The sequence below is a fragment of the Prionailurus viverrinus genome, chromosome A3 (assembly GCF_022837055.1).
Source record: "Prionailurus viverrinus isolate Anna chromosome A3, UM_Priviv_1.0, whole genome shotgun sequence".
NCBI classification, from domain to species: Eukaryota; Metazoa; Chordata; class Mammalia; order Carnivora; family Felidae; genus Prionailurus; species Prionailurus viverrinus.
In genome coordinates, this window is record NC_062563.1 from 30,233,547 (window position 1) to 30,254,489 (window position 20,943).

Here is a 20,943-nt window from a genome sequence, read left to right on the forward strand (position 1 = left end):
GACCCTTGAGACTGGCTACCCACAGCTACTTAGATGTTCCCTGATTTTCTTTTAAAAGAAGAAAAAAATAGTTATATTTTATTTTCACACAAATTGACACTTCATTTTATTTCTGAGTCATATTTTAAGCACAGATAATTAGACCAATTTTTCTCATTACTCCAGTTTAGACATACAAACAGATGTTTTGATGTATTATTACCTGCCACTGTCACTTTTCAGAGATTAAAAAATGATGTTTGTGTTTTGAGATTTTTATGGAACATTTATTTATTTATTTATTTATTTAGAGCACAAACAGGTGAGGGGCAGAGAGAAGAGAGCTAGAATCTGAAGCAGGCTCCATGCCATCAGCGCAGAGCCCGATGTGGGGCTTGAACTCACAAACCTTGAGATCATGACCTGAGCTGAGATCAAGAGTCAGATGCTTAACTGACTGAGCCACCCAGGCACTCCTATTTATTTAATTTTAAAGTTTATTTACTTATTCTGAGAGAGAGAGAGAAAGTGAGTGCAAGCACAAGTGGGGGAGGGGCAGAGAGAGAGAGGGAGAGGGAATCCCAAGCAGGCTCCTTGGTGTCATTGTGGAGCCTGATGCAGGGCTCCAACCCACGAACTGTGAGATCTTGACCTGAGTCAAAACCAAGAATCGGATGCTCAACAGACTGAGCCACCCAGGCGCCCTGAGATTTTATGTAACTTTAGAGAGTGCTCACAGTTAATTTTTGGCACATGAGATAAACCTCTGCCTAAGGGCACTGGAGTGGGGAAGTTGAGGTGTAAGAGAGGCTGTTATATTTTCCCTCCTTTAGTTCAAAACGCGTTAAGGGTTACTCCCTTCTCTTCATTTTTCAGCAACATTAGATTTTGGTTGAGTGCCATTCCCTTGTACATGGTTAATAAGTGTGGCAGTAGGAAATTCTAATTTGACATATTTTTGGTGTGAGGCACAGGGGTACTCACACTGGCATGGCAGTGCTTTTACTACAGTTTTATTTTAGGCCTTTTAGAAAAACGAAATGTGATTGTTGTAGCCATTTTACGATAACAAGTCCAATCTGAAATTTAAACTTTATTTTTTATAAACTGTTGGCCTTGCAAAGACCTTTTTCTTTTAGAATTTAAAAAAAAAGATTCATTCATTCATTCATTCATTTATTTAGAGAGCCAGAGGGAGTGTGTGTGAGCAGGGGAGGGCAGAGAGAGAGGGAGAGAGAGAGAATCTCAAGCAGGCTCCACACTGTGAGTGCAGAACCCGATGCAGGGGCCCAAACCCATGAACTGTGAGATCCTGACCTGAGCCAAAACCAAGAGTTAGACACTCAACCAACTGAGCCACCCAAGCACCCCAAAGGCCTTTTTTTTGAAAAAGATGAAACTGAAGCTTCATTTCCGTGTTTGTATTATTACAGAGAGACAGTAGGCACCTCTTGGTAGAGGCCTACAAGAATGTCATTTAGCTTTTCTTTTTTTTTTTAAATTTTTTTTTCAACGTTTATTTATTTTTGGGACAGAGAGAGACAGAGCATGAACGGGGGAGGGGCAGAGAGAGAGGGAGACACAGAATCAGAAACAGGCTCCAGGCTCTGAGCCATCAGCCCAGAGCCTGACGCGGGGCTCGAACTCGCAGACTGCGAGATCATGACCTGGCTGAAGTCGGACGCTTAACCGACTGCGCCACCCAGGCGCCCCATAGCTTTTCTAACCAAATACTTTGTGTACTTAATCAGCTTACTGGGGCTTCAAAAGTAGGCATACACATTTCTTTCATTATAATTATATAGATTATTAAAATACTGTATACAAATATAGAATTTTATAAATACGTCATAAACTGATATTTCAGTGTAGGTGTGAACATTAATTAGCTTTTTTTTTTTTTAAGTTTATTTATTTATTTTGAGAGGCAGAGTACAAGCAGGGGAGGGCGAGAGAGAAAGGGAGAGAGAGAGAATCCCAAGCAGGCTCCACACTGACAGCGCAGAGCCCAACGCAAGGCTCAAACTCACCAACTATGAGATCATGACCTGAGCCGAAACCAAGAGTCGGGCACTTAATGCACTGAGCCACCCAGGTGCCCCTAATTAGCTTGTTTTTAATAGCTGATTCCTAATTTTCTGACATGCTTTGCTGCAAAATTTCTTTTTAGTTTTCTGTATAGGCCTTAGAAGAAATCTGTACTCTTAAAAGTATCTTGATAGTTTGGTTTTTGTCCCCTCCTTTAAAATCTGAATTATGTCTTTTCAGAATGCTGACAATACAGTTATCTTAAAGTCATGTTATTATGAGACACATTATAGTTAAGCTGTTGAGTGAAACTGGTCCTTCCTTTTTCTTCTCTCTGACATGAGTAGATAAACTTACTGAGGAATTTTAAATACACCAATCTGGTCAATAATCTTATATTCTCTGAACTCTCAGAGGTATATGTGTCATGAAGATGGTATAATGTATCGTTAGCCGTTTGTTTCATCCTTTTCCTCCAAACTTGCAACCTCATTTCCTAATGCTCGTCACTGATGGGGCCACCAAGAGCAGCATAGTCTTCCCACCCTTGAGAAGTTAAATGTGGACATTTTGTAAGAATTTCTTCTCCCTAAGTAAGTTTTTTAACTTGTCTCTTCTTATGAGAATCCAAAAGGGTTGATATGCCCTAGTTATGCAGTGTTGAGTGACCCCACTTTGGCTGAAAGGTAAGTACTGCCGTTATGCTCGTGAATGAACTGGAGAGCCAGTGACAGATAGTCTTAAACCTTGTGTAGGCAGAAGTTTTGCTGAATTAATTGAAGCGTTGCTTTGTGTTGATTTAATTTTCCCCAACTGTTTTTTAGTTTTGACATGTGTCCGAACAATTGCTCAGGCCGAGGAGAATGTAAGATCAGTAATAGCAGCAACACTGTCCAATGTGAATGTTCTGAAAACTGGAAAGGTGAAGCATGCGACATTCCTCATTGTATACAGGACTGTGGTTTCCCTGGTCGAGGCATTTGCAATTCAAGTGATGTCAGAGGATGCTCCTGCTTCCCAGACTGGCAGGGTAGGAGCTTCTTTTATCTTTGCTCTTCTTCCAGTTTACCGCATCTTCCTAGTTCCTTATGTTCTACATTGACTTTATTCCTTGGGTATATACCATATATATAATATATGTTAATATATATATATATATATATATATATATATATATATATATATATATATATATAAAATATATGTTAATATGTAGCATTTAAGTTTTTGCATCTCTTTATTCAGATTCTTACAAATCTTTGAATTTCACAGATGTGTGGTTGTGGTCTCTTGAGAATTGTGGAGGGGTTTGACATTCTTTGCAATTCATTCATGAAAGTTTGAGGGCTTGGTCTCAACCTTAAGAAGACATAGCAGAGAACCAAGCTGGGAGGTGGGACAAAAACTAATAGTAATGGTATCTCTCAGATACTTTCAATAAATTCCAAAAAAAATTGGGGTCTATTATATAATAGAATCCTAAAACAGTCAGTGAGTGGAATTATCTGCAGATAGAGATTATTAAAGAAATTGTAGCAAATTCTTTCAGGGAATCTATGATAACAGCTGTTACTGATTTAGTAATTTTCTTTATACATTACCCTTTCTACCAAGCACTTTTATTTTGAAAGGAAATGTGCTTGTTTAATGCTTTGTGCGGTTTGGCCGACATCAAAGGGTTAAGTAATTGAAGTATTTGAGTACCTCCCACTGTGCACAGCTTGCAGCAGGAGCCACACCCCCAACAGTGGAGTTTCTTGATTTTCCAGGAAATGGATAGTTTCTGTTATTACTCCTGGGACTAGTCTTTAAATTTTAGTCTGAAAGTTTTTCATTTGAATTAATAATTCCTTTGTCCGGTCTTTCCTCTGAGAGCTGCTTAAGCAAGTATTTCATTACTAAAAAATCCTAACCTGGATATGGTCAGGTCATAATTAGAAAAGTGTGTGATTTTCAATTTTATTGGAGATGACCCTTGGTCACTAGCTTTGAATGAATTGAAAGCACGAATTAAAGGACTTTGATATTTAGATGCTAAAGGAAAACTAAGTATACTTTAGATATTTGTTACATTTATATGATTAAAACTTGAAATGCAGTAATTTTAAAGCTGCATTTTGTGAATCTAATTTATTCTGTTTTATTAGGTCCTGGATGTTCAATTCCTGTACCAGCTAACCAGTCATTTTGGACTCGAGAGGAATATTCTAACCTAAAGCTCCCCAGAGCCTCTCACAAAGCTGTGGTCAATGGAAATATAATGTGGGTTGTTGGAGGATATATGTTCAACCACTCAGATTACAACATGGTTCTAGCGTAAGTTGTTTTAAACATTTTTGCAAGAAGCTGACTAGTTTTCCATTTCAAAAATTTATAAAGTAGAGATAAAAAGAAAAGAAATCATCAGTAATTCCATCACCCAGAAAATCACTGTTAATATTTTGGTAGTGGTGTTCCAGAATTTGTTTGACATATCCTTAGTTTTTGAAGGTGGGAGGCACAAAGAATGTGTTTTTATCATAAGTAGTAATTCATCTTTTCTAGATACCATCTCTCATATTTTGTTTTAGGTACACATGGGGGGGGGCTCTACAAAAATTGGGGGTTATTTTACCTCTTATTTTAATTAGCTTATCTGTAGGTCACATGGTTTGCATTTATAGTTTTCTAGAGGAAATTATGCTATTGTCTAAAACTTAACCCAGTGTTCAAGGTCTCCTGCTGGTCCCATGCTGTTCATCTTGAAAGGAGAATATATATTATCACAGTGGAGTTAGGAAGTTAGTTATGAAGATTGACTTTGGGGAGAAACTTATGAACATGTACTCATGCTGATTTTATGCCCCGGAGATTTTTTCTAGGCATTTTTTATTAATGAAGATTGTCAAAACCCAGCATCTGTTCTTTAAGGGATTCTGGAACTATGGCAGTAGTGGCATAGTTTCTGAATCCCCCAAGTAGTCATTAAAGCACACATGCAACTAGGATAGCAAAATGGAAAAAAAAACAACAACAACACATGAGTAACAAAACAAAGCTTGGTCAGAAGTTATCTACACAGATGGGTGGGGCTAACCCATTGACAGCTCCAGAACCTGTGTGGTATTGCCATCTGTGTAGGAATAAGCAAAGGGGAGCAAGGGACTGACTGACAGGCTTCAGTATACCTAGAAGAAGCTGCTTTGAGAACAGCAGCTGGAGCTGGAAAGATTTGCATATTCTAGTACTGGGTAAGCACAAGGGATCTATAGTAGGATCTGAAGGGGCTAGCTCAGATCCTTATTAGGATCCTTATGTGCCTTATTAGCTCTCTAAATGAACTAGGCAGATTTTCTTTTCAGGAGAAAGTTCCACACTGAGGAGAAACCACTGGGAATAGAATTCAAATTGAACAGGACAGTGACAATAGAAAAAAAGGAAAAGGGTGTCCAGATAACAGTCAGGGAGGTGAACAGAGCCAGGATAGTTCAACAAGTAAGCTGCCATGTGTTTGAACACACACTGTTAGCAACAGAAGAGTGAGCTGGAGAGCTGAGAAATTAAGAAGTCAATCCTAACCCAGGCCCCTCCTGTACAAGTTTGGGAAAAAACTAGTTTTGCTTAAAATTGAGCAACAGAAAAAAAATGTATGAAGTTATTAATGACCTAGAAAAATAAAAGTTAAAGTAACATAGAATAAAGAGACCAAGGAGTAAGATAACCCCCCCTTTGTACGTGAAAGCGTACTAGAAAAATATACTCTCCAAACTGATGAAAATGGTAAGTTAGAATTCCCAGACAAGCTAAAATGCAGGAAGACAATGATGCGAGATATGAAAGAACAGTAGAATCAGAAGTAGAAAAATCCAGAAATGAGTTGCTAGAAGTTAGGAAAGAATTTTAAAGTATCTCAAAATTAAAGACGAGCCTAGGAGGAACACAGTAAGTAAGCACAATAGAAACTCCTTTAGTAATAGAATATGAAAAAAGAAATTATTAAAAATCACAAAGGAATGAAGGTAAGTACAGTTCAAAACCCTGGACATTATATATAAAACAAACATGAGAAAACTGTGAAAAGGAGGGAGAAGGCAGTCTGGCTAGGGACCTCGGGACCCAAGGAATGATGTAACAGTAGATTCCATGGGTTTTCTTTTTGTCTCATATATCCCAGATTTGATGTTGGAAAAAGCAGCAATCTGAAAATGCCAATAGACACAAGCCGAAAAAGCCTCAAGAAAAAGCCTACCTGTTCTCTCTAGCCTAACGACTAGGAAGAGGGCAGCTTAGCAAGACAGCAAGACAGAAAACTGTAAGACACAAATAACCACTCTGCTGCAGTCAAACACCACAGAAAGAACTGTGGCCCCACCCTCATCCCTGTCAGCAAAGTCTGAGTGTAGAGTCTAGATTTCTGTTCCTGCCAGGGTGTGGTGAGGTGCTGCAACCCTCCACCCCCACCCCACTGCCAGTATTAGAGAAGGCCTAGTGAGGAGCTGGGCCTTTCTTCTCTTCCAGGCAAGAATGAGGCCTGCCTCACCCATGTGATGTCAGTGGAGACCACGTGGGGAGCCTGGCAGTAATGAGTTGGCCTTCCCTCTTCCCCACTCGGGTGACAGAGGAGGCCTGCTATAACAGTAGATTTAAATAAGATCCGGAGGCTCATGTCATGACACCCAAAATGTTCAGATTCAATCGAAAATCATTTCTCATGCAAAGAGCCAGGAAAATCTCAACTCGAATGAAAAAAAAGCAGTTGAGTTGCTGACAGCAGGATGACATAGATAATAGAATTATCTGACAGGATTTTAAAGCAGCCATTATAAAAATGCTTCAGTGTACAATTATAGACATACTTGAGACAAATGAATAATAGGGTCTCACCAAAGAAATCGAAGATATAAGGAAGAATAAGATGGAAATTTTAGAACTGAAAAATGCAGTAACCAAAACAAAAATCTCAGCGGACAGTATCAACAGCAGAATGGAGAGGACAGAGGAAAGAGTCCGTGAATCTGAAGGTAGAACAACAGAAGTCCCTCAATCTCATCCAGAGAGAAAATAGAGTATTTTAAAAATGAGCAGAGCCTCAGAGACCTGGGGACTATAACAATAAATCTTAGCATTTCTGTCACCAGGGAGTCCTAGAAGGAGAAGAGCAAGAGAGAATGTCTGAAAAAGTATTTGAAGAAACTATGGCTGATAGTTGCCTAAATTTGGCAGAAGACATGCATGTACATGCAAGAAGTTGGGCGAACTCCAGCAATCCTGGACTCCCACAGGGGTTCACAGTCCATTGATTTTGCCCCAGTCTTTCTCATTCTCCCGCTCAGGCATCATATTTCTCTTCATTTTTCAAATCTCTACCACATTGTCTCCTGTTTTCATTCTCAGCCAATTACCTTGCTTCCTGTTTCTGTTTTGAAAGGTAAAAGTTATCGGAAGAGAACTTCCACGAACTCCCACCACCACATGTAGCCATTACCCACATCTGTGCTCATTTATTCTGTCCTCTGTTTCTGTACATCAGCCTGCCCAGTGGGTCACTGTCACTAGCCATTTGTGGTTATTGAGCGCTTGAAATGTGACTAATGTGACCAAGGAGTTGAATTTTAAATATTCAGTTCTGAGTCCTCATCTTACTTGGTCTTTCACCAACATTTGATAAAACTAGTCCATCCCTCCTCTTGTAAACCTTTTCTTCCCTTGGCTTCCAGGGCTCCACAATCTCCTGATATTTGTTCCCACTATTTATTCCTTTGCAGTCTCTTTAGCCGGTTCTTCTTCAGAGGACTGACTTCTGAATGATGCTGTGTCCCAGCGCTCAGCTCTTGGCCCTCTTCCATGAGAGTATATATTCACTCTCCTGGTGATCTCATCTAATATCTTGGCCTTTATGTTGGTGACCCCCAATTTTATGTCTGCATCCTAGCCTTTTCATCTGAACCCTTATCTCCACCTCTTTATTTGACATCTCAATCTTTTGGCTATCTCAGAGGCATCTTAAACTGTATGTGTCCAAAACTGATCTTTCCTCCTGGCCAGCTCTTGCCCCAGATGACCCTATTTCAGTTAATGACCACCTCATACTTCTATTTGCTTAACCCCAAAATTTTGGAAGCCCTCCTTGACTTCTTGTTTTTTCACATCCCATGTCAGTATGTATATTAGTTATCTATTGCTGCACGACAAACGACTACAAATTGAGCAGCTTAAAACAGCACCCATTTATTACCTCATAGTTTCTGCTGGTCAAGAGTCTGGGCGTGGCTTAACTGGGTACTCCGCAATCATAGTGTCACCTGGCCTTTGTTCTCATTTAGAGGTTCTGCTGGGGGGAAAGTCCACTTCCAAGCTCACTAGGGCTGTTGGCAGAATCCACTTCCTTGTGGTTATAAGCCCCAGCTTCTTGCCGACTGTCAAGTAGACTCTGCTGTCAACTCCTAGAGGCCGCCCGCAGTTTCTTATCACTTTGACTTCCCTAGTGTGGCTGCTTGCTTCTTTAGGTCACAAGGAGACTCTCTAGACTGAGTCTGCTGGTAGGACGGATATCATGGAAATGACATGTCACCATCTTTGCCACATTCTGTTGGTTAGAAGCAAGTCATAGATCCTGTCCACACTGGAGGGGAAGGTAAGGTATTATACATGGGCATGAATACCAAGAAGACAAGATCATGAAGACCACCGCCCCAGTGTCTGTCTGCTACCATATGTCAGCAGACATTGTTAGCTCTACTTTTATTTATTTTTATTTTTTTAACATTTATTTATTTTTGAGAGACAGAGGCAGAGCATGAGCAGGGGAGGGGGAGAGAGATACAGATTCTGAAGCAGGCTCCAGGCTCTGAGCTGTTTGTTAGCACAGAGCCCGACGCGGGGGGCCAACTCATGAACTGCGAGACCATGACCCAAGCTGAAGTTGGACGCTCAACCGAATGAGCCACCCCGGCGCCCCTTGTTAGCTCTACTTTTAAAATCTATCCCCACTCTGTTTTTCACTGTTTCTAGTGCCACTGCCCTGAGAAGTAAGGTAAAATTAAAGGTCTGAAAGTGATTGTCTCTTCTGCTATGATACTAGATACTATGAGAGTCAAGTATTCTACCATTGATGTGATTTTTACCCCTGTATTTGGCATTATCGTCTCTCAAAGCAAAAAATCTGGGAATGACTTTGATACTTCCTCTCCTTCACCTCCTCATATCCTAATCTCCTATGGAGCCCACTAAATACATGTTGTATTCACTCTTTCCTCTCTGTGCCCAGCCTGCCACTATCTCTCACCTAAGCTTTAGCAGTAGATTCCTAGCACGTGTTTCCATGCATTCCTCTTAATTCACTTTTTAAATACCAACTGTTATGATTTTTTTAATATAGTGTAGATCATATAATTTACTACCTTCTTAAAACCTATCAGTGGCTTTTCCCATTGGACATAATGGGCCTACCTGATCTGACCACTGCTTACCTTCCCAGACTCAACTTGTTCCTTTCCCACCTCCCCAGCCTTCTTTGTTTGTCTAAAACTCTCTGTGTGCTCACCCCTCCCTCAATCCAGATTCTTCTTGCTGTTGTACCCCAGGGCTGTTTTCTTCTCACCCTTTAGATCTCAGTTAACTGTCCCACAAGAGATCTTCCCTGATGATCATCCAGTTCAGACAGGCTCTCCCTGTTCTTTTTCAGAATTGTCATTTCTTTTAGAGCAGCGTTCATCATTTTTAATGCTACGTGTACCCCTTGTGCTTCTCAGGTTTTGCCTTTTCTATTATACATTCTCCATGGTTAGAGACCTTGTTTGCTCACTCAGCTCAGGGCTTCGCTCATAGAATGAGCTTAAATAAGTATTTACCAGGTGAGTGGGAGAGTAAATGAATTCTTTGCTTCCTTCACAAATATCTGTTCCTAGAAATATTAATGTCACCTCTTGCTTTTATTTGACTGGTGTACCTTATATGCCACATTTGTTTTTTAGATTGTAACATTTTTTCTTCTTGTACTTGATCCGAACATGATTTTTATAGCTTTATGTATTTCATGTAAATATTAATATAGTTTCAAATACAATTTTACTAACTCATGAAAGGTAAATATAGTGACTCCTTTTAGAAGAAGTGTTTCTGGAACTTACATTATAAACTTAATCATCATTTATACTCTTACATAACCATATTTCAGCAATTGAACTTACTGTCTATTTTTCCCACAACCCTGTTAACCCAAAACTTCTAACTTGTGTTAAAAAGCAATGCCCATTTTATGTCATTATGTTGCCCATTTTGGTCTTTGTCTCCAGGGTTAAGATTTCCAATTGAAATTTTATCACTGAATTTTCTTCCCTTAAGCAAAAAAGAGTTTTAAAACATTATTTGCGTGGGGCTCCTGGGTGGTTCAATTGATTAAGCGTTGGACATCGGCTCAGGTCATGATATTGTGGTTTGTGAGTTTGAGCCCCACATCAGGCTCTGCTGACAGCTCAGAGCCTGGAGCCTGCTTCCAAATTTGTGCCTCCTTCTCTCTCTGCCCCTCCCTGCTTACACTCTGTCTCTCTCTCAAAAATGAATAAACATTAAAAATTAAAAAAAAATTTTTTTAAAGTAGGATATTGAGTAGCAGATAACCAAATACCTAATCCAGTAAACTCCTTTTTTTTTTTTTTTAAGTGTATTTATTTTGAGAGAGACAGAGACAGCACAAGCAAGGGAGGGGTAAAAGAGAGGGAGAATTCCAAGCAGGCTCTGCACCATCAGCACAGAGCCCATTGTGGGGCTCTAACTTGTGCCAACTGTGAAATCATGACCTGAGCCAGATGTTTAATGGACTGAGCCACCCAGGTGCCCCCAGGAAACTTTAAAACAGATTCACAGAAACAGTAAGACTGACCCCCTGTTCTACCCCATAGAAACCATGTGGGTGAGATTCTGAGAGTTCTCACAAATAGTCCCAAATCTGAAAGAAGCAAACTGAATGAGTATCATTGTTGTTTCACCCTCTTAATTCAAGAGTCAGAGAAATTAGAAATTGTTGCTGAGGAGGATTGGGTGAAAAGAGGGAAAATCAATTGAATGGCTGACTCTGTCCAGAAGTCAAGGCTTCTTTTAATTTGGGATATGCATTGACCACTGGGGTAGGACACTTAAAATCTCAGAGGAGAGCAGAGTCTGGGTAATTTATTCTAATAGACTGCATACTCCTCCATCTGAGCCCCAGCATGTCCTCAGGCTTCAGAAAAGTGGATAGAAGATGAAATACCAGCTCTCACAATAAAGCTAGGATGGAAGGATAACTTGTCTTAGATATTCCAGAAAAAGAATTAAGAAGTCACCCACACTTTATAAATGTCTGGAGGGCAATGTCTAATCACCAGCAAGATGAAAGAAATGATGTTGTAGCTAACACATCATATTCTATGATGGAAAAATAAAGAGGAAGAAAACAGCTTGTAAATGCTGTCAACTATCATAGAGGAAAAATAAGGAGATTCCTTCCAGCTGCTGCATGCTGCACGTCAACTTAATGAGGATTTGAATTCAGAAAAACAAACTGAGAGACAGGAAAATAACAACAACGAGATGAAATGGGAGATTACACATTTAAGGAAATGTAAATAAATTATATACAGCAAAAACTAGAAAGAAAATTGAATTACTGACAGCTTTATAGACATTCCAGCGAATACAGGTTGAAATAATTAGAAAAGCAAAGACACATGGAAGACGGGAGATCCAATATAAAGATAATTGCTGTCGCTGAAGAAAAGAACCTAACAAATAGGACAAACGGATTGAAATAGAACAAGAGGTTTCAGGAAAATTGTATAGCTGTTCAACAAGACCTGATTTGATCAAGTTATTGAATTTTTAGGATAAAGGACAAATTATTGGATGGAAAGCCTCTCAGGTAGTTCTGTGCCTCCTCTGGCTGGGCTCACGTTCAGCCTCCACAGAGCCTTTGCCATGGTCTTCGGATGGTCAGACACTGTGATTGGAATACCAGGACCCTGTGGGTGGTGGAGCCTGTGGCCTGTGCTGTGATTGTCATTGTGATAGCAGCCATCAAGGAGAGGTTTGTGAGAGAGATGGCTGCAGTTCTGAAAGACACCTGCTTCTGAATTCCTGAAGTTTGTCTTTGCTTATCTGTGTGTCCAGGTCTTAGAACTAGTTGTTCAATATTCTGTTATCTTGAACTGAGCTCCCAGAAGAATTTATTTAGTGCTTGGAATTTCTTCTGTTTTATTGCATCAATATTGTTCTTGCCTTGCGTTTGCTTTTCTGGGCTGTGAAAAGAGTCACAGCCTGTTACATAAGAACTTTGGCTTGTTCATCTGTGCCAGGTTACTGGGACCTGCCAGTACCTTAGTGTCTCTGACAGGCTCTTGAGCTGACTCATTGACTATGAGGAACAAAATGCATAAGATACAGATTGAGCACCCTCTGTGTCATTTGAAAGAGAAGTAGATTAAATCATCTAGGGGTTTGGGCTCTCTCTGTTTCTTTCCTCTTTCAAGCTTACAGACAGAACATTAAGTATATTAGTATGTTTAGAAGCCATGCCAGTCCTGAGGAAAGACCTCTCACAACCAGAACTCCATAAAAGTATTATAGTGGTATGCCGTCCATTTTGTAAAGACATTACCCTGGATGGATTTTAGTTATTTCTACCTAAGTAAAATATAATAGTGTGACTTTAAAAAAGAATAGAGAGAGAAAGGAGGAGAGAGAGGGAGAAGGAGAGAGAATGAGAATGAGGCTTCCAAACAGGAGAGCAAGCCACATGAAAGGGGGAAAAATCAGACTAGCCTTGGGCTTCTCCATAGCAACATTCACTGCAGTATTTTTCAAGGGAGCAGCATCTGCAAAGTTCTAAAGGCAAGAAAGGATGGCCCAAGATATTATACCCAGCCAAGATGTCATTCAGCTGTAAAGCTAGCAAGCAGGTATTCTTTTTTTTTTTTTTCTTTTATGTTTTATTTATTTTTGAGAGAGAGACAGAGTGTGAGCAGGGGAGGGGCAGAGAGAATAGGAGACACAGAATCGGAAGCAGGCTTCAGGCTCTGAGCTGTCAGCACAGAGCCCAATATGGGGCTCAAACCCATGAACAGTGTGATCATGACCTGAAGCAAAGTTGGACACCCAACCTTGACTGAGTCGCCCAGCTGTCCCCCAAGCAGGTATTCTTAAACATGAGAGAATTTAGGGAAAGGAGGACATATGAGCTCCACTAGAAAAAAAAAAAACCACTCAGTAGCAAAATTAGGAATTAAAGACTCAAGGAGAAGTTGTGGTAAGGGGACGGTGAGGAGATTGCTTCAGCTAAAATACAGATCCAGTGCTAAAGAACTATGGTATCACAGTTACAGAATGGAGTGTGACTGTTACAAACTGGGACAGTGTAAAAATTACATAACAAAAATTGGGAGAAAAAATGGGAGGAAATGTGAGTGCTAAGGTTTTCAACTTTCAAAGCAGGAAGTTAATGGATTCTGTCCAAAATTAACCTAATTTTGTATGTAACTTAAAAATTAAAGTGAATCCAACCTCTAAGTAATTTTTCATGTATTTTTTAAAATGTGGAATATTTAAAAAACACATAAAGTAATAACTGGTATTAATATATTATTCAGTAAAGGTCCCCATTTTGTTTTAGATCATGTATAAAATAAGACAAAAGGAAAGGTTTAGAAAAGAATAATGAATACTAATGCATACACCACCTAGGTTAGGAAATAAGGCATTCCTAATATAATTAAAGATCCCCACATGTTCCACCCCATCTCAGAGATAATCAGTATCCTGATGTTGTATCGTTTGTTCACATACACATCTTTATACTTTTGATAGATATGAACATATATTATAATTAATAAGTTTTCTATTTTTAGCCATTATAGAAACAGTATTCTGCAGTTTGATTTTTTAGCTTAGGATTGTTTTGACATTTATGTTGAGAATGTGTTGTTTGAGTGTATTTATTTTTCATTCTATAATTTTATTATATAGACATAATCCTTTTTCTATTGGTGGACATTTGTTTCCTTTTTTTGCTACTTTGTTGATAAAACTTTCTTCTTTTTTCTTGTTTACATAATAATTTTTCATAATAAAAAAAACTTGGATTATTCACGGAAACATAGAAAATAAACATTTATTTAAAGTAGAACAATATCATTGGTTTCTTTTTGACTTCTTTTTTCTATTAAATTATATATAAATTGACACTATTTAAAGTATCAACTGTAGCATGATCCCCTTTGTATAAATATATATTGTCAGTGTATTTCTCTATATATATGCATCAAAAATGTCTGGAATGATGTTTACTTAGTGCTTGTATTTTAAAAGTCTTTAAATGAATCCATAAGTGTAATTGAAATGTTAAATGATAATCCAGCTTCCTTGAAAATACGACTTTAAAAAAATCAATTAGATAAAGTAAAGGAAAAGTCGGGAGTTTTCTTTTACTTAATTACCATTCCTTTTTCAGTACCTGTCTTCAATTTCACATGATTAAATGAAAGAGAAGTTATGGCAGTAAATGTCCCTTGAGTATAATGCAACTTGCAAGTAATTTAGACTGCGTGTAGAGAGGTTTTCAGGAAGCATTAGAAACTTCCAGTAGATTTTTTTCCTCGTCTTAGGGCTGTGCAGCCCAGCCTTGCTTCCCAAGCTCTGATATGCCCCCATGGACCCAGATGTTAGGTTTGTTTGTTTGTAGAGGTGCCTTCTTGTATGCATGGCACGTTTAATTAGCGTCTCCAAACTGTATTATATCACAAATAAAAAAGTATAAGATACTCTGTTTTGTCATTTGGGTGAAAATATGATGTTTGTTTTGTAGGTATGACCTTGCTTCTAGGGAGTGGCTTGCCCTGAACCGTTCTGTGAACAATGTGGTTGTTAGATATGGCCATTCTTTAGCATTATACAAGGTAAAATGTCTCCACTCTGTACTAAGCTAGAAACTCAAGTCTTCCACACTTACTTTTTATTGTATTATGTGATTGAAAAGCTATGTAATGTTGGGTTTTTGTCTCTAATCTTTTTTAGTGTGGTAAAATACACATAACATGAAATTTACCATCTTAACCATTTTCAAGTGTACAGTTCAATGGTATAAAATACATGCCTAATGTGCAACTATCACCACCATCCATCTCTGTAACTCTTTTCATCTTGTAAAACTGCAACTCTATGCCTACTAAATAGTAACTTCCCATCCCACCCCCACCCCCCACCCCCAGCCCCTGGCAACCACCATTCTACTCTCTGTCTCTATAATTTTGACGTCAGTGTTGGTTTTTAGTTGGGGGAAAACTTACTATTCGTGGGGTATGGGGAGCTATTTAATTGGCTAGGTTGTAAGTGGAAATTAAAGTTGAAACCAATTTAACCTGAGAGATTTTAATGGACTCAAATTATACTGGGGTATTATGATTATAGTACTAAATGGTGAAAATTTTATACTGTATAAATTAGTTTTTATGTTCATTAGCAAGTTTAGCCAAGAATAGCCACCTTGCAATATAACTGAATAATCACTTTCATTTCCTTGTTTTTGTGGTTTATGGTAGGATAAGGGAACTTTTCAACTTTATCTTCCCAACACATTTTATACCGTTAGAGATCTTGTATGAGGAAGTCCAAGAACAGTGGTGAAGTGTTGGGAGATACAGAATATGATTTGTTTCATTTTATCTTGTTCCTTTCTCCGGTCTTTTCCTAATAAGTCACTGAAAGGTGTATTTCACTAGCACTTTTTAAGCTAAGAATAATATTGAGGTTTTGAACTTCTCCTTTTCCTTCTCAGATTTGATCCTTTTGATGTGTTTTAGAATTTTGTTTACATTTTTTCCCCTAGGATAAAATTTACATGTACGGAGGAAAAATTGATTCTACAGGGAATGTGACCAATGAGTTGAGAGTGTTCCATATTCATAACGAATCATGGGTGTTGTTGACCCCTAAAGCCAAAGAGCAGTATGCAGTGGTCGGGCACTCAGCACACATTGTCACGTTGAAAACTGGCCGAGTGGTCATGCTGGTCATCTTTGGTCATTGCCCTCTCTATGGATATATAAGCAATGTACAGGAATATGACTTGGGTAGGTGTATTTTTTCTAGTGATTCTTTTAAAACCTTTATCCGTATTGTTTTGACTGTTCAACAAGAGTCCACCTAACTTTGACCCAGTACTTTATCTTGAAATGCGGTGAATGTTGCTATATTACTATTGAAATTCAGATCCTTGCTGCTGCTAAGTAGTATATATTTGTTACTGTCAGTTTGGCGAGGAGCCAAAGATGGCACCAAATGCTTTAGGTGTTGGAAATAAAGTAAATAAATAAAAGTGATTTGGTACTACAAGTATTCTGACAACAACAACAAAAAAATTAGACCACCCTTTAGAGATTGGGTTAATGGACTGTGATTTCCCCTTAATGTGTAATCTTTCCATTGGTTAAATTTTATTATATCTGCTGTTTTGGTGCAGGAGTACTGCCCATAATTGATAGTTTGAGAAAGTAGGCCCATAAAGTACATCTGGGTATTGGCCACTGAAGGTCACGGGGTATTAAGTGTTCAACTGAGGGGAATCTGAGTCTTTTAAATTTAATGTAATTATTTTCCTGCATGGTATATTAGACCATCAGATCATTTAACAGGTTGATGTTTGGCCACCTGGTTTTGTTATAAGTTTTAGATGGCTTTCCTTTAAAAATTAAAAGGTAAAAGAAATTCATATGTATCAAGTCTCCTGAAATCTCTCATTGTAAACTAATTGGTCATTTAAAGTATTAGGGGAGGAGGAGCCTGCAACATTTGCCTTTAACTGTTTTCCCCTTCCAGCTAAGAACACATGGAGTATATTACATACCCAGGGAGCCCTTGTCCAAGGGGGCTATGGCCACAGCAGTGTCTATGACTACAGGACCAGGGCCCTGTACGTACATGGCGGCTACAAGGCTTTCAGCGCCAATAAATACCGGCTCGCAGATGATCTCTACAGATACGATGTGGACACCCAGATGTGGTGGGTGCTTTTTCTTGAGCTTTTACTCTAAGGTGTGAATTCTGGCAATTGTCCGGAAGATATTGTGTTATATTTTTGTTTTCAGGCCTAGCAGATAATTCTCTTCAGCACTGTAGGTAGGAAAGTTGGGAAAGAAGCGGAAGGTAATAGTGTAGCTAGTTTATTTTGTTGCATTATTCTATAATTTTGTAGTAGATTGATTAGAAGATGCTTAGTATTTTTTGACTGGTTTTTCAATTTTCATACACTCAGTACCACTGTAAAATTTTAGCTCTTCAGAATCCTGAGGAGTCAGTTGTTCTACAAAGCTGAGCTTATGCACATTGTTGTAATTAAGTAGAATCTATCCATTTTTTAACCCTTGATGACCAAAGTGTCATCATTGGGGTTAGTTACTGGTGTCATTGCATGAAATCATCAAACAGAGGTGGTCTCAGGACCTAAATTAGAGCAGTACTCCCTCTCCTATAAATTGAACTATATCAAGTATGCTAATTTTAATAAATGTAAAGCAGATTTGAATGATGAAATAATGTGATTATATAAAGCATGGTTTCTCTTCTTTTTGTATTTCCTTACATATTTGAGACCATGCTATGGATACCAGTTTACATTCTGTCAATCATTAAAATGTCTGTCATTTTAGTGGCTGTGTAAATACTCTGTCGTGTGGGTGTACTAAGCTTGAACAGTTGGAAGTTCTGGTTTCTAGTTTTTGTCTTATTAATAAGGCATTATACATAAGCTTTTATCTGTATTTTATGTGATTTCTACCCAGAAACTGGAATTATAAGGTCATAAGTTATGATCATTTTTAAGACTCTTAATGTGCTTTGTCAAAATTTTCATAGACCTTTAAGGTTTTACATATTTATTTATTGTTGAGAAAGTTACTTCTATATAGGGAAAAATCTAGAAGTATTTGCACATTTGGTTCTAAAGTTAAGAAATTGGTTGTGTTTGCATTAGCAAGTAGATGATAAATATCCTAAAAAACTAACCTTGTATTTATTATTTTTAAATAAACTCAAAAGGACCATTCTTAAGGACAGCCGATTTTTCCGTTACTTGCACACAGCTGTGATAGTGAGTGGAACCATGCTGGTGTTTGGAGGAAACACACACAATGACACATCCATGAGCCATGGCGCCAAATGCTTCTCTTCAGATTTCATGGCTTACGACATTGGTAAGTTTCCCAAAGCCATTTTAGTTTTGAAGAATTTTCTTTTGTCTATAAGCAGCATTTTATTTGTATATGTATGTCTGTATGTTTATTTTTGAAAGAGAGAGCATGAGTGGGGGAAGGGAAGAGAGAGAGAGAGGAAGACAGAGAATCTGAGCCAGGTTTCACCTGTTAGTGCAGAGACCAATGTGGGGCTTTGACCCATGAACCACAAGATCATGACCTGAGCGGAAGTCGGATGCTCAACTGACTGAGCCACCCAGGCGCCCTATAAATAACAACATTTTAGAAGAAACTGAAAATATTGGTACTTGAAAATGGTCAGGCCATTTGAAAGAGGTCCAAATGGTTTATTCTAAAAATTTTTTTAAATATTTATTTATTTTTGAGAGAGAGAACACATGAGAGTGGGGGTGGGGAGCAGAGAGAGAGGGGGACAGAGGATCTAAAGCGAGCCCCACATGGGGCTCACACTCACAACTGCAAGATCATGACCAGAACCAAAGCTGGATGCTTAACTGACTGAGCCACCCAGCCACCCCCCAAATGGTATTTTTTATATTCCTATGACAAATATTGCACATCTATTAAAAAGTATTACTTCTATATTAAGTTCTTGTTTATCTTTTTATTTAAATTTTTGATATTTTTCTATATTGAGTTGTATTAAGTGAAGTCACTCCCATCAATTGGTTGAATGTTAATTTTTGAGGATGGGTTGGGGTGAGCAGCCTCTGTGTTACAAATGAATGACTTATATAATAGTGTTACATAGTTGTTACCACCAGCATTGTGTTAAGTTGGTTTAACCAATAGCTTTATCTCATTCCCTAAAAATTGGTTTTACACATTCTTGATGTAATACTTTTTGACATGGAACTTTATAAAAAATTTTGGTGTGGTAATATACTTGACCAGAAGAGGGCAGTATGTGTTCATGCAAAACAAATACTAGAAGTTCTCTTGTATCATCAGATGTTCTTTTTTAACAGACATATATGTGCCAGCCACTAAGCTCGGAGATTGTAAGATGAGTAAATTACAGTGCTGGGACTCATAGTAGGGGAGGCAGAGAACAGACGATATAATTGCAATTCAGGGTGTTGCTTGCTCTTAGAAGAATACATGAAAGCATCTTTGGGCATTCTTTAACTCAAGAGAGTAAGGATTATGGTCAGGGAAATTCTTGAGGTCAGATCCAAATTCTTTGGACCTTGAGATCAGGTCCAAATTCTTGAGGATGGTCCATCCAGGCTGGGTCCCCAGGAAGTCAGCTAGGTGAAGTTAGGCAGCACTTGTACCCTATTGCTGGCTATCTGGTGTGCCCATGGTAGAAGGTGCTTTTTACCAAGGCTGGAAGTAGAAGGAGAGGGACTGGGTTGGGAGGAAGGGAATAATTGGGTTTAGGTGCATGTTCAGCTGGAGATGACTGTGGGACCGAGCCATACAGAGGTCAGTGGGAAGCCTTAGGCAGGGGCAAGCCTCTAGGGAGCATGTGTCATCAGGGATGAGCAGACAGCCAGAGGATGGATGGATAAAGAAGTTTGAAGGAGAGTGGAGACTGTGAAAACATGTCAGAGAAGCAGGAGGAAAGTGAGGCAAGATTGGTGACCTGTGAGGGAGCGGTTGACAATGGCTGCAGAGGAATTAAGTAAAACAAGGACTCTAGGGCCTGTTGGATTTGACAACAAAGATGTCCTTTGTTAGCCTGTAGTCAGGGAGGAGGAGTAATCCAGATAGCAGCGACGTAAGGTCAGATGTACACCGTGAATGTTAAGTGTTTTAGTGAAAAAAGAAAAGAGAAAAAGACCCAACCCATTTCTCTGTGAAGGGAAGAAAAGGCTTACATAAGTTGAGTGCCTCCTTGGGCACATTTAAATGCTGTGGTGAAAGCCAGGTGGAACAAGAGAAAGCAGTTCCCGCCATCCTGTGGTTTTAGGGAGGGAAGCAAGGTGGGTGGGCAGGAAGCTATGAGAGTTGGTGGCCTCTGTTCTCTGTGTGAAGAAGACCACAGAGTCTAGGCTGGGGAGAAGGAAGTGAAAGCTGTTATTGTCAGAGTTGAATAAGGGTCTGGATCAAGTGGAAGAACCTTTGCTTAGTGAGTATGAATGTCTGAGTGTCTCTGAGAGGGAGTGTGAGTAAGGTTGGCAGCGTTCTGCAGCACCAGTTGGATTAAGGTACAGAAGGGAAGTTGCTGACATGCAACAAAACAGAAAAATTGGTAGGTCTAGGGAACCTAGAAAAGGACTTTAAAAAAAAATTTTTTTTTAACATTTATTTATTTTTGAGACAGAGAGAGACAGAGCATGAACGGGGGAGGGGCAGAGAGAGAGGGAGACACAGAATCGGAAGCAGGCTCCAGGCTCCGAGCCATCAGCCCAGAGCCCAACACGGGGCTCGAACTCACGGACCGCGAGATCGTGACCTGAGCTGAAGTTGGACGCTTAACCGACTGAGCCACCCAGGTGCCCCAAGGACTTTTTAAAAAACTAGGTGAAGTTTGAACTGGAAAATAATTATGGAACCCACATATTTTACTTACATAAGTTTTGAAAAATGTCAAATTAAGAAACACTCTAGTGGGTAAAAGTGATAGGCAACAGAGTGAGTGATGTGAGTGTCAAGGATGTTACATGCATTCGTGAATTAGAATTGCCATATTGTCCTGCCTCCCATGCCCTGTTGTTCTGCTGCTGCTGTATTTTACCCCCGAAATAATGGTGTCATTAAGAAAACTGAGAGG

The 20,943-nt window shown here is 39.0% G+C and overlaps 1 protein-coding gene across 7 annotated transcripts in view; it reads left to right on the forward strand.

The window, feature by feature from the left end:
• Positions 1-20,943, forward strand: part of ATRN (attractin) — a 168,261-nt gene that overhangs the window by 49,407 nt on the left and 97,911 nt on the right. For all 7 annotated transcript variants that reach the window (XM_047851704.1, XM_047851706.1, XM_047851707.1 and 4 more), the window contains exons 5-10: positions 2,832-3,037; positions 4,155-4,323; positions 14,822-14,912; positions 15,842-16,085; positions 16,831-17,014; positions 18,049-18,203. In XM_047851704.1, the coding sequence (XP_047707660.1) occupies positions 2,832-3,037; positions 4,155-4,323; positions 14,822-14,912; positions 15,842-16,085; positions 16,831-17,014; positions 18,049-18,203 (1,049 nt within the window). The remainder of the gene's footprint in view (positions 1-2,831; positions 3,038-4,154; positions 4,324-14,821; positions 14,913-15,841; positions 16,086-16,830; positions 17,015-18,048; positions 18,204-20,943) is intronic.